The 19,529-nt window shown below is 37.5% G+C and overlaps 1 protein-coding gene across 1 annotated transcript in view; it reads left to right on the plus strand.

Moving 5' to 3' along the window:
- LOC145785375 (fibrocystin-L-like) overlaps positions 1-19,529 on the plus strand; it is a 150,909-nt gene that overhangs the window by 35,220 nt on the left and 96,160 nt on the right. Inside the window, exons 13-20 of the mRNA XM_082597030.1 lie at positions 121-278; positions 1,780-1,925; positions 3,220-3,344; positions 6,744-6,902; positions 7,234-7,344; positions 7,630-7,848; positions 8,372-8,535; positions 18,927-19,011. Coding sequence (XP_082453156.1) covers positions 121-278; positions 1,780-1,925; positions 3,220-3,344; positions 6,744-6,902; positions 7,234-7,344; positions 7,630-7,848; positions 8,372-8,535; positions 18,927-19,011 — 1,167 coding nt within the window. The remainder of the gene's footprint in view (positions 1-120; positions 279-1,779; positions 1,926-3,219; positions 3,345-6,743; positions 6,903-7,233; positions 7,345-7,629; positions 7,849-8,371; positions 8,536-18,926; positions 19,012-19,529) is intronic.

The following is a 19,529-nucleotide window of genomic DNA, read 5'->3' on the forward strand; positions in this document are numbered from 1 at the left end:
TCTGGTTTAGTTTGGTCAAAAACACACGGTAAAAAACAATTTCGAATCTATTATTTCAACTAAGAACTTAATAAAAATAAGTTTTTTTTATGATGTTGCTAATACTAACCATTAAACTAGGTATTCAACATGAGGTTCGGGTTAATATTGACGGCAAAGGAGACGCACGTATTGAGATACGAGCTGCAGCTGACAGAACATTCACTTTGTTGCCTCGCATGGACTCGATTGCTCCACTTACCGGTTCTCTTGCAGGAGGAACAAAGATTACAATCCAAGTGAGTTTAGCCAACTATAAAGCAAATAGAGGCCTACAAGCAGATTTGTTTTTTTTTCAATTCGAACTGGGTACGTGTTTTGTAATTATCGTTTTTGTCAGGGGTATCCTATAGCTAGCCTAGAAATTAGTTAAGAAAGCTGAGAGAGTTCGTTATGTTAGTGTATCTCTAAAAAATGTTAATTTTTAGAAAACTATCGGATCTGTTGTACGCTCTAACAGAGAATATTATAACTTTAGTTATTTGCGTATAACTCGATATTTTAAATTTTTAATCTACTTTGACAAAACCTTGTTTGAACAGTCGCGATCCATGAGTTGGATGGAGAAATTGTTTTTATTAGACTACAGCAGACCCCGCTTATTAAGTCCATCTCAGAACCGAACAATTTTGGGCTTATTAAGCAGGTGGGCTTATGAAGCGGGGACGAATTTCTGCCACTCTTATACGCATAATTGAGTTTGGCCGACTGTATTGTGGCTAAAAGTTGCTATGTCTGTTAACAACTGTACACAACGATTGGTTCTTTCTGTTATACGCCATCCATTTTTGCGGAGCACCAAAATTTTCGCGTTTTGCTGTCTTGTACAACCCAACAACCCACAACTGAGTTAGTAGCGCAATAAAGCGTGAAATTGTCAAAAGCTAGACGAAAAATAATAAATTGTGACGTCTTTTTACACAATTTCCAGCACTTGTCATAAAAATAGGCTTATTAAGCGGAGTTTTAGCCTCATTGATCGGGTTGTTTAATTACTGAAATAAATAGGAACCGGACCAAATTGGGCTTAATAAGCGGGTGGTTCTATTAACCATGGGTTTTATAATATTAATAAGCTGTGACTACTGTATTAAAAATTAAACAAAATAACTTTCCAAATCATTCGCAAAATTTGAAGCTAAAAAGGTTACGCTGCTGAAATGAACTGCTCTAACTATTCTACAAAATGACCTTACATCGTCCTCTGAGGTTCGAATTCAGATTATGTTTTGCTTCTTTTAGGTACGACAACACATGATGTTGATGGAGCGCACCGTTTCTAGCCATAACTTATGAATGTATTAACATTTATTGGGTCAACTTCGTCACGTTATGTAGAAAGGAGTGTTCTTCCTGGCAGTCAGCACAAGGCTGTATTAGCTAGAACAGCAAGAAATTGAGATTCGCAAACATAACGGTGTAGCCTCTACGCTAGCCATTTAGACCATCCAATCAAGTATATGTTTCTCGGCAGCCGATTGTGGCAAGTATTGACAGCGATAGACATCGTGTTTCGAGTTTGTTTATTTTTGTAAATAAATTTTCAATCACTACCGACCAACATAAGCTTGAAAGCAGAAAGTAAATATTGAATTTCGATTAGTTAGTAATTATGTGACCAAAGAAGTGGAGGACTGCAGGTGGCTTAGCCAATACAATGAAATCATCGAAGCCATAAACTCGTGGGTTTCAGTGCCTCGTCAACTCAAGCATACCTTGAGATCATCGCCTTCTTTGCAGGGATCCGGGTTTAGTGACAGTGCGCAGGTTCGCATCGGAAGCATCCCTTGCGACCTTCAAGCCGACGCAACCTCGTACGCGACCATCACCTGTATCACCCCCAGTGTGTCACAACCTACGTCAGCTGTCTTTCAAGTTTATGTGGGGTGAGTCTATATGTGGGGTAAGCCTATATATGGGGTGAGCCTATGTGTGGGGTGAGCCTATGTGTGAGGTGAGTCTATGATAAGATGCATATATTAAGCACTACCATGAATTCAGCGTCACTTGCTTCAAGTCTGAATGACGCGGCTGCAAGTACAAAAACAACACTGCGCATATTACATAGATATGATCCAGAGAAGATGTGCGATGCAACGACCACATTTTGGTAAAAGCAAAGTATTACTTTTTGGAAGCACAAGGGAGCAAATGCTCGAAATGACCGAAAGAAATCTTTACCAATGCTATGTTCGTTTACAAATTACCAAAACTTTCATTTGTTTGGTATCAGTTTCCCAAGATAGTCATAATAGTTTTCTCGTTATGGGACCTGCTTGTTTTTGTATCTTGTAAATGTTTTTTTGATAAGCAAATATGTCGACTTCGATGTGTTCGTGTAGAATTGAGATCATTTGGTTATAAAAAATTTCCATAAAAAATTAAGACAAAACACAATTTAACCTTTTTTACGCTTCGCGATTAAATTTTACAATAAACTCACACTTCACAAATTGACGGTTGTTTTCCAAATGGTTTGTATTGAGCAGTATGTCATTGCATGTTACCACTATCGCTACATTAGCAACAAAGCATAATATGCTAAAGAACATGATACGTTCTAATGGCGTAAACTAAGCTAAACTATCGCAAGATGTATAAGGTGACAATCTGCTTTTATGCCGACGTTTCGTCAATCAGACGCACCTGACTTGAATGTTCACTTAATCTACAGCAACATGGTCTTGTGTTTTGTTGCGCTAGACAGGTAGTCACTACCTGATCTAGCTCCCTAAAGAAGTCAGTCATGTCTGATTGACAAAACGTTGGAATAAAAGCACACTATCACTTTATACATCTTGTGATAGTTTACTTAGTTATTTAATTAAATTCCTGGTGAACAGCTTCATTCAATTTTAAGTATAATAGGCTATGATTACTATTAGTTTTTTTGCTTTGTCTTTGATGTAGGCAGTTAGCAATTGTCGTTGTGTATATGTGTTCTCTTTTTCTCAGAGTAGCTACTTTTGTAGACAATACTGCCCTTGCATTTGCACAAGATCACAGGATTTTCCACAAAAGGACACGAGAATCAACTGACTCGATGACTGATGCAGTCTTTCGCTAATTCCTGTCTGTTTTGGAATTTAGCCTTTTTATACTGATTAATAATAATTAACTATTCTTGAACCGTACAATTTATACAAAAAATGAAATAGGTGTTTTTCTCTCTTTCCCCAGAACACTGTCAGCTGAGTGCGGGAGTTCCTGCGCCTACAAGTTTGATGACGCATCAACGCCGAAAGTGACGTCATGGACAAAGACAAGCGATTGGGCGAATCTGGTGATAACGTTTTCAGGAGAAGGTTGTGATTTAAGATTTTTCGAAGCGTCGTGATTACTTCATTGCGCGATTGAAGTGTTGGAATAGCAACGGATTTTTATATTGGAAGAAAACTCAGCCTTGCTGGTTGAAAAATGTTTAGATGTCAATTTATTTTCGTAACTTGCTAAGTTTTAAAACGTATTATACTGTGGATAAAAACTGTTTCAATTAGATTGAGCTACCAGTTTTTATTTTTGTTAAGAAACTGGAAGTGGAATTTCATTGAATCTGGTTTTGACTCATTGCGATCGTGGCTTGAGGCTTGTTACCTTGCGACTTGCGAGTAGCCTGCGTTGCGATCCGCGCTATCCAGCTGGGTTGGGACTCATTTATCTGTTTTATATCTTCCAGAAATATCAGAGTGAAAGTGGTAAACTGTAACTTAGATTTTGAGACAAAGAAAAGATCAGATGGCTCTTCTCTTCAGGATACTCACTACTTTCCACAAACAAAATTTTAAACAATCTTTATCAATGGCAATTTTAGGCCATAAAAACACCAGGATGCAAAAGAAAAGCATCAATATCTGTATGTTTGGTTCCGCCAGAGAACTTTACTTACCTAGATAAAAAGCCTAATCCCTGCTAACTTTCGAAAGGCAGCTATGGGTTGAAGAAAACGAAATATATTATCACACTAGGTCAGGGGTTCCCAACCTTTTTACGATCTTGTACCACTTGGACGCTTTGTACTGCCACGCGTGCCACTTCTTGCAGAACAACTGTTATTGAACATTTTATTCCGATATATTTTTAGCTTACAACTAGCATTATTCAACGCTATTTGTAGCTTAAGCTTTAAAACAGTAGATGATATCTATCAAGAGCAATCATTTGACATAATTAACGCCCACTGTCCCACAGCGTTGTACGGCTTTTCAAAGCAACTGTGTTCCTTGTTGACAATTGACATGACCTGTGAGCCTATGTTGAAGATCGTTATGATACGAAACAACAGAAATAGTTACGTAACAATAAGAAAAGGCTTCAGGGAATTTTTTTTTTGTAAACAAAACCAGATAAACAAAATATAAAGTTGTGAATCCAGGTTTTTGTGAAAAAACGAAAGCTACTCTCGTAGGCTACCACCTGAAAAACCAACCTTCGCGTACCACTAGTGGTACGCGTACCACAGTTTGGGAACCCATGCACTAGGTCGACGATATTCGTCTTCGAATAAAATTTTTAACACTGATCCAACTGGGTGTCTGGATATTTTCTTTACTAAAACCAGGTAGCAAGATTTATTGCAAAGGCCAGTAAATTCTACCATCCTCATTTCTTGAATACTCTTCTGATGGAAGTGTTGAAATCGTAAACCAGAACCACTTAATAAAAGACGCTTACAGACAGTTTCAGTTAAATGAATGCCCACATGAGCCAGAACATTTCAAAGACAAACCACCAACAAATGATATATCCGATTTCAAGTTGGTTTTTTATACATGGGCCAAATTTCAAAAGCTGGAATTTCGTTAAAACTTTTTGGATACATTTTTACTTATAGAGACTTTCCATCTGTGAACAAATTATTCTCTCTATTATTTATCTCCGTTCATTATGTTTTTTTGTCCTTGCTTTTAGCGCTAGCATTCCTGAGAAGCAAGTAATTTTGTTTAGATTTTCCTAAATAGTTATCTACATAGCCACTTCTCATCGGGAAACGCCCATTTAACTGAACCTTTGAAAATAGCTTTCACAAAAAAATTGAGAGTTCTTATTACTATCTTGAGACTACTTTCTAAAAAGTATCCTGTCTGCTCTGGGCTCTTAAACCTGTTCAATGCGCAGTTAACATTTTTCAACTGGTGTTACTGTGAGTATTTATTTTGAGAACTCCCAGTATTTTTCATTGTATTATCACTTCATAGAGTGCTGTGGAGCTGCAGTGCAACAAGCTTTTCTTTGTTTTCAGTTTTAGCCTTCTTTTATGTCCTTGACTATTTCAGAGAATTCAATATTGTACTATTGATTCGCACTTCACTGGTTAACCATGTAGACCGACTTTTATACTTCTCGCCCAAGATAAATAAAAACAGTTACTACATTATGGCCGACAACAGACAATCATTTGTCAGTTACAATCGTGCAGTAAAACAACACTAATCCTCGTCATCTATGCGGGCGTACCCGGACATAAAATGTATTGCATAATTATTTAAAGTAATTCCTGATGAGGACACAAGTACGTGTGTGAGTTTATTTTAATTATGATATATTTCTTTGTGTAATGAATATGCTAAACCCGTTGAAGTTACTTTGTTTTGTCTGTCTGAGGTTCAACACTTAGTTTGTTTTTGTGTCCGCTTGTATTCATCAGAAGGTCCTGGCGTTTGGCTAAAAACTTAAAGTTTTCTTTTTTCTTTGAGCTTGGAACATGCTTTTTTTCAGCTGTGTAGCAGAAACGTAGTGATTTTAGAATTTACAATCCAGGTTAAAATAAAGATCACAAGCATTGTGCGATCTGAATCTAATTAATTCCGACAGCAAAGTCAGGAATTACATAAACCTGCAATTTACTTAAAATAAAAATTATAAGATAAATCTGACTTTGCAATATAACTGTAACGACGCTCCGAATACAGTGCGTTTTTCTTATAAATGTTTTGATTTGGAGCCAAATAATCTCGAGTTAACATTAGAAGACATTAAAGTAATAACTAAATTAGCAGAAGTCTAAATTCAAGTCCATGTTGATGATGATGGCGTATGAGCGATCTTTCCAGGCTAGATTGGAGGGCAGGAAATCTTCAGCCACTCAGCAGTCTCGTCGTCCAGGATTCTCAGACCATGCGCACCGTGTGGAGGCCGGTGGATTAGGCAGTGGTGGATGACATGGTCTGCGGTCTGTTCCGTGGCACCACACTCGCATTCTGATGAAGGAGCCAGGCCCCACTTGTGCATGTCCGAACGAAAGCGGCCGACGCCAGTTCGCAGGCGGTTAAGCCTGACCCACGCAAGCCTTGCGAGGGACATCCCTGGTGGACGGGGATCGACGTCGGGTATGAAGTCACGGAGCGTGGAGGTGTGATTTTGCCACTCCGTGTTCCACATGTGGTTCGTCCAGTGTACCGCACTTAAACCAAGTTCTTCGGCGTTCTTAAGGAGTTGTTGTGCGGCAGGCACAAAGGGGCGTCTTGATTTCAGCCGCTGCTTTATAGGTGGTGGTCTCTTGTCCATGTTGATCTGTGTCGTATAGCTTCTGCATCCCGTGACACCTCGTCGCGATTGGAAAGACTTTGTGACGTCATAATCTCTTCTTATTTAGTATTAGTAATAATACAGTATGCAAACTACAGGTAGAATTGTTGTGTAATGAAGAAAATCTTTTATTGATAAGTTAGTTGAATGCCTTTTCAAACGAGACATTTATTTTTTAGGCTTTAAGACTACTGCTGATGACGTCACAATCCAGCTTATTTCTGGAAAAATCATCCAGTCGTGCGCCGTGACGTCACTTGCAGATAATGAAGCGATTTGTAACGTCATGAGATTTGCGGTTGGAGTCAACGAAATCAAACTGCACGTCAAAGGCCTGGGTAGGTTTGTCCTCAGGTGTTTAGTGAAGCTTATCAAAGTATGTTGAAGAGAATTACGCAGCTATTTGTACACAATGCCCACCATTCTCTGAACAGCAAACGTTTGAGGCGCGGATAACAAATATTGTAAATCTTATTTGATGCGGGAGAGCCATGCCCAGGTTGGAGCACAAACATGTTCGATATACAAAGTATAACAAAGATACAAAGTATCTCAAGCGACATCACCGATTTTTTAAGAAATCGTTTTCCTCTGATGAATTATTGTTTAGTTTTGTGCTTTACAAGTGTGAAAACAACAAATGTTCTTGATTTGTGAATTATATTTTAGGTAACTCACTGTTCAACGGGGTCAGCTCACAGATCACAAGCCCGGCAGTCATCGACAGCGTGGCTCCTTCTGCTGGAAGCGTCAACGGCGGAACAACAATTACACTATCAGGTTTGTTTACCGACGCAAGCGCGGTTAAAAGACCAGCACATTGTCATGCAGTAGCGACAGGCAAACTATTTTTAAACATTATTCTGAATCAGAAAACACATGCTTGCTATAATTATATAAAGAATCTGTGTTTTGAATATTAATATTTGGTAAGAATCAACTTCAATCAATACTTTTGCACTAACATGCTTTGGCAACAAAATCTAAATTTATTTCTTCATCGTCAGCGCGAATAAAGACAATTTGTTAGATGACAAGTGCTTTTAACGGTCGTTTATTTTTTAGGAAATGGCTTCGTTGAAGGAGACACCGAGGTAACGATGGGTGGAAAAAATTGTGACATCATAACCACAGACCTATCTTCAATTCAATGCATCGCTCCGGCTCACAACCACGGTGCTGTCGTCATTAAAGTGACATCAAATGGAGAATCGTACCCTGAACAGGATTACCAATACGATTCCTCATCCACACCGAACGTAGTCGCAATTTCGCCGAACGAAGGTGACCGCACTTTTGATGATTTTGCTGTTGAACTTCGTTGAGAGCTCGATAGGCGATGCATTGCTTCTTATTGAACTAGCGATGATGGGAAAAATTTAAAAGCACAAATCGACTTAGTTTTATTGACGCGAAACCGAAGGAAAACCAGAGACACTTATGCAAGTTCACATAAAGGAGATATCCACTCCACATAGACATTGATGGTTCAACCAGCGTTGTCTGCCACTTTGTTTTCCCACAGTCAACCGCCGTGCGCGCTGCTGTTTATTGATTTTTTTAGATGCTTGTAACAACAGAAATTTGGCACCAGAGTTGTTTAAATAATAGCTTTCATACGTACGGACGTGGAAACATTTGTCTTCAACAAGTATGATCGTACTTTTCCCGTGTCTGATGTTTTTCTGAATTTTTTGATTGTTTTGAAAAATAGGGTTTTGCTTAAGGTTTTTTAAAAATCGTTTCAGTGATGGACGTTTTTAAAATTTTACTTTCTACAACTCAAAGTAATTACACTGAAACACAGGGGTTGGGGGAGACATGGTGTCCCTCACTGGCAATGGATTTGGCACAATGGTCGATGACGTCATGGTGGCGATCGGTGGAGTATCATGCGTTGTGGCGTCGGTAGATGATGACGAGATTCAGTGCATGCTGGGGAACAGGGAAGGAGGCAACACAACTGTCGAGGTCTATATGATGCTACTTTCTGCAGGTTGCAATATGACGCAAATGATTCAAAATAAAATTTATCTCAAAACAGAATGAAATCAAGGCAAAAAATGTTTCATCAAAAAGAAACGAAATGTTTCAAAGTTTTATGCTGAACAATGGTGGGCTTGAATAGTTTCAATGTATTTGCATTTTGTTTTGAATTTACAACGAAAGAACAAAAACTGTTAATCAATAAATTGAGCCACAGGCATACGAAGCCGAGCAACGTCATCGTTGATGTTGATAACGTTGCTCGGCTTCGTATGCCTGTGGTTCAACAAGACCAACTCTCTACCGAAGCTGCTTTACTAAGTAATACTTTGCCCTGGGTTCGATTCCAGGTAGGGTCATACCAAAGACTTTAAAAATGGTACCTATTGTGTTCTTTCTTGCATAACACAGTGAGGATAAATCGGGTAATAATCTTGTGACATATCACCCTCTTCCAATCTGCCTTGAGCCAGCATGGAAGCAGTAGGCCCTACGGCTCATAAATACACATTAGGCTGGCGCAAAATCTTGAAAAAAAAATGTTTTTCGTTTAAATTTTTCGTCAGTTTGGAATATTGTTCCTTTTGGTAAATGTATCTCCTATACCAAATTTCACAAAAATAATTCACAAATATTAACGTTTGACCCTGGTTCACCTGGTTTGAATTTTTTCAAAATATCGAATTTTCGCTTATCCCTGAAACTGCTCACTCGCTATCTTCTAATGCACTCTAGCATCTGGACACAATAAGAGGCAGTAACACAAACTTGTAGCAAGCAAAGCGGTTTAATTAGCACCTCCATGAACACTGACACGTGTATTACTCTCAAAATGTCGAATTCTACCACATTTCAGACATGATTTTCTTTATGCACCGTTCACTCAGTGGCGTAGCTAGGGGGGGCGGGGTGGGCGGACCGCCCCGGGCGGCACGTCTGGGGGGCGGCACTTTCAGACAGGACGTTTTTTTTTTGATAATGCAAAAGTACACGAAAAATAAAAGCAAACAGAATGGCAACGTTCAAAACACAGGGCCGGATTTAGCCTAAGCGCTGCCCTAGGTAGATACGAAAAGTGCCGCCCCCCAAAAAAAAATTTTCGATGGTGCGCTATGATTTATATTTTCAATTCCTTACAAAAAAGTTATTTGCACTGTTTATTTGAATACATCAATGAATGTCATTGTATAATGAACTAATTGTTTACAATCGAGGGTGAAGTTCTCCTTTTTAACAACGGTTCAATGTCCGACAACATCGAATCGACATAAAAACGACAATATTGCCAGTCGATGTAAATTAGCACTTCGGATTAAGACTTTGTTAAAATAAACGTCGGGAATTACAAACAAGACTTACAGCGATGGCGATCGCAGATGGATAATGGATATATGTCTTGATATATTCCATCAATAACAAATATTCCCCGCACAATGCAACAGTGGCGATTATGACGCGCTGACCTAATTTTGCGTCACTCTTTGATACTACATTATTATTATGTTCGACAGTTAATCCACGATCATTCTATTGCGAAATTAAATAATTGGCTAGAAGAGACCGGCGGCCAAACTTGGCCGATTGAGGAAGTAGCACCGGCGGTTCATTCAAGCACTACTTAGCGGCCATGGCCGCAGGCTGCTTTAAGGCTTGACAGTAGGTTACATCACTATAACATAGCATGGTGCCCTTCTTTGTATACCGGATTATCATTATCGCTATATTTTATCTTGAAACTTGAAAAAAAATTGCATTTTTAGTAAAAAAAAGTGCCCTTTTTTCGTAATCTTGCCCCCCAGTCAAAAATCGTTCCGGCGCCCCTGACTCTGCCTACTGCTAAATCCGGCCCTGTCAAAACATCTTAAATATCTAAAAGCGTTTCAAATTTTCATGAATTTTTCTGCCGCTATGTTTTTAATACGTTACAAAATTCCTACTAGCCTTTATTAAGCAGAGGCGGAAACATGCTCTTCAAATTTGGGTAGCCTTGTAAAAGGTTATAAATTGATTATTGTAATTCTGCAGCAGTTTTTGTGCTTTTGCATTCAGTATATTACTAAATTATAGTGGTCAGTGGCGTAGCCAAAGGGGGAGAGGGTTGGAGGTTTCAACCCCCCCTTTTGAGAAAAACTAAATGGAGAAAACTGAATCACTCTTTGAATTTTACGAAGCAGATCTGCCGTGTATAAACGCCCTTGCTATTATATCTGAACTGCGTATATGTGGTATCGATGTCTTTTCAATTCTTCCCGAACCAGCTTGCCAAAAAGTGCTGTAAGTGCATTGCCATTTTGCCCGCAGTCAACGCTTCCAAACATTAATATTTTACTCCGCATTCTGGCTACTCTTCCAGTTAGCCTACCACTTGCACCAATGAAAGATCTTTTTCTGCTCTTCGAAGACTTAAACTTATTTAAGAAATTCAACCTCTGAAAACCGATTAAATGGTTTGGCTTTGCTTAATCTGTATAGAAAATTGGTCCCAACTGTTGAGGATGTCGTTAACAAGATGTGTGAAAAGGTTCGTCGACTTCCTTTTTCCCTTTAGTTTCATCAGTATCAATGATTTTTTGCATTCTTATTGCTTGTGTTGATGAATTTTTCATAGCTGTTAGCTGTAAGCATGATTCTACTAATTCGACATGTTAAAGCAATTGTGGTGCTTTATCTTTTAAAATGAGTAAGAACTTGTGTGTCATATTATGCTTTATAATTCGAATGACCTTTCATAATTCATATAGCAGGGTGTGACCGCTCTACAACTGTTCAGTATCCATGGTATCCAGCTAGCTCGTGCAGTCGATGGAAACACCGCAATATCTACAGCTGTGAAAAATTGCACTAACCTTTTACAGCCTATACACGATTCCAGTGATTCGTTATACAAAACTTGAATATGTCAGAAATAAAGTAACTTCTTTGTCTCAAAGCTTTTTGTCTGACACTCATTAAGATGTATGACGTTACATTTTCTAAACTTCGGGTTAACTTTAAAACATAAAAGTAATAAGATCGTTTTTTGGATCAACTAAGGAGAAAATTGATAAATATTAAAACTGTAATAACTTCGCAAAAAAAAGCAATCAACCTATGTCTCTAAAAAAAAGTTTGCCTACTTTTAAACGAAACTGCATTAAAAGAGCTAGTTTTGCCAATACCAAACATTCAAATATCTCAGTCAGGAATTAGCAACAAGAAAACATAAAGACTTCAGCTTTATTTTCGAAAAATGTCGAAGAAAACATGATCTTATTCTTTTGCTATGCCACCGGACAGCACCATTTTACAGGAATATTCATACCCACATTTTTGTTGAAAATGCTCTCAGAATGCACCAAATTCAAAGTAATTTTTCAAAATTTTCTGGGGGAGGCCCCCCAGACCCCCCGCCGATAAGTGTCCTTCGGCGAGTACGCGGTCGGGCTTCGCCCCCCGGCCGTCAAAACCTTTACCTTTCACAATTCCTGGCTACGCTACTGATAATGGTACGTTCGTCTGACTTTACACCGCAAATTGAAAATAGCACGTTGCGTATTGCAGTGCTAATAAATAAACGCATTTCATTTTCACATGCTTTTTCTTGAAGGGGCGGCAAAATCTGAATCCGCCCCGGGCGGCACATTCCCTAGCTACGCCACTGCGGTTCACTGTAGTAAATATATCTACTGCTTTCAGTTTCTTGAATCATTTAACGATGTTTATCGATTTTCACAGGCCAACAAAAATTTTTTTTATATAAAGGCAACCCATGTGAGAGTCATTTTAAGGTATTTCGAGGCCCCTGATTCTGAAAATGCACTAAGTTTTATCGAATTGGCTCTAGTTTTTGAGTTAGCCAAGATTGCAGCTACCACTTTTGATAACTAAATCTTTAACTACTGCAGTAGGTGGTAGAAATGGTTTTGAGATAAAAGCTTGACCTTGCTCCAAAAGATTACTGAAGGTATTGAGGTTACTCTCAGTCATGCCCGTTTTCCTATTGTTTCAAGCAAATCACCACTTGAAACATGAGAGGGCAAACAAAAAACAGAAATAGCAACGTCCACGCAATGACTGCCTTGCACATTCCATGTAAACATGATGTTCCAACTTCCTTCGAACATGCTCACCGTACAGAAGTATCAATTTTCATGGTGATTCCACGGCTCTCTTTATGCCATGGCACTCTGAACTTCTTAGCCTTGAGCCCAGAAACGGGTTTGCGTGCAATGTTTGCATACTTTAGGAGGAACCCAGGACTTATCTTGATCACCCAGCTTCATGTCAAAGTAATAATAATAATAATGCTTGTTTTTATATAGCGCTGTGTCTATCGCAGAATGCGTTGCTCCTCTGCGTTGCTTCATGCAGTAAAATATATCTGGGTTGTTTGTACAGCATCTTACTTGTCAAAGGCGTATTTTATTAGCCTATATGCCATTTATTTAACCTATAGACAAGAAAAAAACTTCTTGCAGCAAAGACTTGGCCTTAGCAAAGGCTTAGAATAAAATTTCTTTTGTACAGTATCCATTTCAGTAAGCCTACCTTTTCAATATAAAGCTGCATTCATAAACACATGACTTTCGGGATATTTTTCTTGTGATGTAGGCCTACTGATTCACAACTGTTTTCATTGAATATTTAGGTCTCCCTTACGTTAAACACAGTTCATTTCAACCCTTGCTGCGTTTTGAACTTTCGTGCAATATGAACCAATTGAACTAGACAAAGGCAATTATGACATCATAATGGTAAACAGGGCTGAAAATAAGTAATTTGCTAATTCAAAGCTTTTGAGTAACGATTTCAAAAATATTTTCATTGTCGAATATCTCGAAAACTAGAGCCAATTCGAAAAAACTAAGTGCATTTTCGGAATCAGGGGCCCTGAAATACTCTAAAATGACTCTCATCTTTTGTGCCAAAAATATTTGTTGGTCTATATGTTATACATTCACTGATTGCGAAAAGGCTGTAAAATCAACCAAAATGACACTAAAAGCATGCACTATTAGTGACTCTCAGACTTGGAGTAGGGTGAAGATGTTCCACGTGGAAGTTAACAGAGGAAGTGACGTCAAAATCATGTGGTCAAATTTTGAGAAATCCCCTCTTCAGATACTGCTAAACCACTTCGAAATTTACTAATTTTTCAGAAAAAATCAGAATTTCTCCTTGGGTGAACCAGGGTCAAAGGTCAAAATCCAACAAAAATTTTTGGTTTGCAAATATCAGTGAGCAAAATGGAACATTATTCCAAACTGACAAAAATTTTAAAGAACATCAAGGAAAATGAGCCACCCTAATACACATGGAACCCTGTCAAGTAACCCATGTTGATGCGCAATCTGCTGCAAGCGGAGATAGCGAATGATTATTAAGTAATACTTTTATACTTTTAATAATGTCTTTTTAGACATTACTTTTAAAGAAATAAAAAAGAGTCAAAAGTCATGTAAATTTCACTTTGTGTGGAACTACATGTACTGGAGAGGTTACTGTTATTTTTCTATTCACTTGTTGATTTATGCATATCACTTTGTATCCTCTGTGGATCCTTCTTTTGTATCATTGGGCAATTCTATAGATGTTTGCTAATAGGCAGTGATGTACGCGCATACAAAAAATATTGACGCCGTCAGCGTAAACGCAAACATTCGAAAAACCATACGCCGTATGCGTCAACGTAACTTGTAAAAAAAAGTTGGCGGCGTCAGCGCATACACTAGCGTAAACTCTTTTTGTTTGCTAGGTGCCAAACATTCACAAGGTATACCCCACTCGAAAGAACATCTGAAAGTGTTCATCTGACATTTTGGTTTCAATATGCCTTTGCCCATTGAAAACATTTTTTCAACTTATTCAAAATTTGGAAAGTTTGATAAAAAAAAATGCAAACAACAACTAAGATATTAAAAAGTATGCGTTGACGCTATGCGCTCAACAACCGCGAAAACTTTACGGCGTAGCCAGTGCTGTGTTAAGCCCTTTGTGGGCCCCGGGGCCAAAATAATTTTGGGCCCCTTATCGGCAAGCAGACTAATAATATAGTGTGTATTTTAACTGCATTGATATGGAAAGGTGGTTGATATACAACTAGACTTTCTCACCAGTTGAGAACACAGTACAAATGTAAATAAGAGCAAACACAGGTCCATCAAGTCATAGCTACACCTTTACTTGCAATGAAAGCCAAAAGTGTTAACGATTTCTAAACATACTGGCAACGATCATGAAGCGTAGAGGTCATTCAACCCAGATCTTATATCACACAGTAGAAGTTAGTATAATAATTTGACTTATCACATTGAGTTCATACAATTTTTTACATCGGACAAGAATTGACAAAATTACGAGAATTTTAAATTGGTTAGCTACATTTGAAAGCAATTTTTTCCAAAAATTACAATTGGCATTTGAAATTTCACTAACCTATTATTTTTAAATGTATAGCCATAACATTGCAAAACAGTTTAGAAGCGCAAAAAAAAAAGAATTCACAAATGCTTTAACAAACAACATTTTAACACTTTCACCAAGTGGTAATTATGTTTTGCCTTATAGGACCACTGGGGTGGAGGCTGACTTGGTGACCTCATAAGGTCTTTCGCTTCCTTCCTCTCTCACTTTTATGTAATGTACCAGTGCATTTGATGTAATATTTGGTAAAAAAAAAACAGTGATTGATTGATTGATTAAACCACTCACCTTTACAATACTTTCAAAAAGCTACCCTACCACCCATTCAAAATGCTACCTATTACCACCCATTGCGTACTCATTCAAAATGCTAACATGAAAACTCAAGTGTACTCAAAACTCAAATGTGCATAATCAGGAACTTTAGTATGATAAAAACAGTAGTTACCAATCTAGTGATATACTTTCAATTCACAACAGAACAGTAACAGCACAGAATGGCGTACATGGTATATTAACTACTTACACAAGATACACTATTATTACAAACGTGTTGTTAATCATGCTATATTCACTAAAACATTTTTGTTTATTATATATAATATATATATAATTGCTTTGTTTTTGGAACATTATGGTTGTTGAATTTAAGAAGCACAATTATTATGAGCAACAGTTGCTGTAATCTAACTGTTGAATTAACTTTTCTACATGTATAATAATTATTTTTTTCATATGCAAACACCATTGGTCGTGCTAAAACAGTTGTTATTGAAATGGTGCATGAGTGCTGACTTATGTAGGGACATGTAGATGAAGTTTAATAACTTCATCACATGTTGCAACTACTTCACAGGCATCACAGCATAGGCTACATAAGAAAATTACTATGAACTTTAACAAAACGGAGCAATATTTACAGTGTAACACTAGTTAATAGGTTTCTAGGTAAGGTCAACAGCTTCATTACTCACTGACAACTTTGCAGTACTCAGAAAGCTTTCATGGGTTACTGGTGCTTAAAGAAATGTTGTAATGCTTACTGCACAATAACTATTACCGGTACCTAGTTAAACTTTTATAACTTCATAAACAACTTCATATAACTTCATAACTTCATAAACAACATAAACCCAGCAGTGTACAGAACACAGCAGAAATATAATTAATAGTAAACACAGGTCTATCAAGTTATAACTTCATCTTTGCTTGGAATGAAAGAAATGAAATATAAAGCAGCAACGATTTGAAATCACAAACACAATACTGGCAACTGTCATAAAATACTTATTATCATATACTGGTATCTAACTGTATGCTGGTTACACTTGCTGATAGCTACCTCTGTAAAGTCAGGGATATTTATAATTACGGGATTGTAAATGCTAAAAATGAAATGCTAATTAATCTATGAGAAATGCCATTTTGTTTACTGTTCACAATTTTTTAGCAGTAAACAAAATATGACTGCACAAATGGAATAGGCTACAAATAAGACAAACAGTTTTATGGCCTACAGTTAAAGGCAGGTGAATTGATTATTACACTATGATACTCAATGTCCGCTTATTACTTGCTGACCTTTGAGGTCAGTTTTTGAATTGTTTGCCTTACTTTCGGTGGTCGTTCTTCAGCTTGTGGCCTGCTGGTCACTTTATCTGGTTCTCACCACAACAATTAAAGACCTGGGTAAAGATCGCATTAAATGCTTCATGGTTTCTGGTACATTCAAGGTTTAACATTTGGCTCAACATAACTTTTGAAAAAAAAAACTATGCAAAGAGCTTGGAGAAAAAACATTCCCTTGTTTAGAACATCTGCAAAAATTGTGCAGCACGTCTGCACCATTGGTAATCATAGTAAACGAATGTACTCCAATTGCAATAATGGCAAAGCAAAGTTTGCTTGGTTCTGACAAATCTCCATGGTCAGCCATTTCAAAGAATTCCTCTTTGAGAGTTTTGTTTATAAATCTGAAATGTTCAAAGCAAGAATGTTGCTAGTTCAAGCCATCTTCTTTATGAAATGCTGAATGAAATCTTGGTACACAGCAAGGTTACACCATTCTAGAACTAGACTACCAGTTGTAAACCAGTAACATTCATTGTGACAAAATTGAAGATTGTCTATCGCTGTCAATTCTTGCTACAAATCGTCTGCCGAGAAACATTCATTTTGAAGTTAAGCTTAAGAAAACAAAACACCCTGTAAAACCAAAACGTTAAGCAAAAAGTGCAACAGCCTAAATACAGCTTATGACACTTCAAAAAAGACTTTTACCTAGCAAGTTATACCAGTAGATGTAGAAAAAATATTTTATTGTTAAAAGGGATATCAATAGACCAACCAAACTTTCAGCTAGTCCAGTATTACAAAAAGTATTTCATGTGTCTTGTTTAGTTATTGGCAGACTTCAAAATCAATCTTAAATCTCACTCTTAAAGTTTATGCTAAAGAGAAACTAACCTACAAAACATGAACGCTTTCACCTTATGCTAAAAAAAGGTTTTAATCTATGCTTTTGCAAAATTTAGACAAGGCATTGCAATTAAGTTATGCAAAGTCTTATATAATTTGCCCATTTATGACAATCATTTTAAAATGAGCTGTCTACTTCGTAGTTTAACCTATAACAGTAGCACACAAAGTATGGTGATCCTACCAGTGTATAAAGTGGTTTCAGTTGAACAGTTGCCAATTCCAACGTTCCACCACAAAATGTACGAAAAAATAAACAACCAAAATAATTAAAACACATTTATCTTAAACACATCTTTGTGGGAATTGGGCCCTGGGTTTTTTTTTCGTTCATTTATCGGTCATTGACCGATTTTTTAGCAAAATGACCGAAAAAATTATAGTTAATTCGGTCAAAATGTCTGAAAAAATATATAGTCAATTGACTATATATGACCATAAAAATGACCGAAATAAATAAAGAATGACCGAATTTTTACAAGCCATTTCGGACAAATGAACGAAAAGTCTCAGCGAAAAAACAAACCCAGATTGGGCCCGTCTTGACTTCAAGTATTCAATTGCAACCAACCTGTTTTATTTCAAATACTGGTAATTTTACTAATGTTGTCGTATTTTAACTTTTCTTCAAGATAATGTGGTGTTTTTAGAGATGTTTTGGTATAAGGGCCCAGCATCTCATTGGTACCGGGCCTAAATTATCTTCTTAATGGACAAGTAGGCTACACGCAGTAAACTTTAACAACTAAAAAACACATTGTTACTGAAACGCACAAGTCTATTACCTGTGGGCCCCCTGAAACTCTATTACAAAATAACTACAACACATTTATCTTAAACACACCTTTGTGGGAATTGGGCCCTTCTTGATTTCAAGTATTCAATTGCAACCAACCTGTTTTGTTTCAAATACAAATGATTTTACTAATGTTGTCGCAGCCTATTTTAACTTTTCTTCAAGATAATGTGGTGATTTTCGAGATATTTTGGTATATAAGGGCCCAGCATCTCATTGGTACCGAACCTAAATTATCTTCAATGGAAGTAGGCTACACGCAGTAAACTTTAGCAGCTAAAAAACATGTTGTCACCGACGGGAAAAAGTCTATTACTAGTGGGCCCCCTGTGATGGTGGGCCCGGGGGCCGGGCCCCCCTTGGCCCCCCCCTTGACACAGCACTGGGCGTAGCCTCAAGCGACAACTATCCAAAAGAATGTGGCCGCAAGCGTTAGCGCAAATAAAAATTCTACGCCGCACGTCTGCGGCGTATACGTACATCTCTGCTAATAGGAAGTTGTTTTGCACAAAATCGTATTTTTGTTTCAATAAAGAGAAATCCTCACTTTTTGTTTTTTCATACACAATAACCTAATTTTTTTAAATTTTGTCCCACATTTCAAACACCATTTACAATGTTTTAATGATGTAAACCACCGACCTGTTTGCATCTCATTTGAGCAACAAACAGCGACTTCAAGTGACGTTGTTATATTTAGGTTGACGTCGCTTCAAAAGGCCTCGCCACAGTCGCGGAAACTTTTAGATATTCCCTTATTGTGACGTCAATTTCATCATTGGAAGGTGAGCTGTAATTGAACAAGTGCTCTGATGCCTAAAGCTAGTGCCTGAAGCCGACGTGTTGATTCACTGTTCACTGTTGGTGAAATTGTATTTCTGTTCGCAGTTTTAGTTTTGTGCAAGTTGGAGTGAAGGGTGTTGATTCAGCTGGTCTGCTGTTAACTTGAGTTGTGTTATAGAATGATTATTTATTTTGCAGATTCGAGTTTTAAGTTTAATAAAACCAAATAACGGTTACAACAATTTATTAAACTTATAATTTAAACATGGACAAGGTCTTGAAACCTGAGCGTTTGGAAACTGAGCCAAGTGCTCCGTCAGCAGTCGACGGATTCAAACATTGGCTTGAGACGTTCAATCTTTATTTATAAGCTTTGGCTGCAGCAAATTTGAACCCAGACAATTTGAAAGTTTTAATCAACATGGTTTGATTTTTGATTTTTTGATTTGATTGAATCTTTATCCTCGGACTGGGAAAGCTTCTTGCAGAGCTTAAAGTGCCCCTGACAGGTTGGACCCAA

Source organism: Aplidium turbinatum, chromosome 16 (genome assembly GCF_918807975.1).
Source record: "Aplidium turbinatum chromosome 16, kaAplTurb1.1, whole genome shotgun sequence".
In the NCBI taxonomy this organism is placed as follows: domain Eukaryota; kingdom Metazoa; phylum Chordata; class Ascidiacea; order Aplousobranchia; family Polyclinidae; genus Aplidium; species Aplidium turbinatum.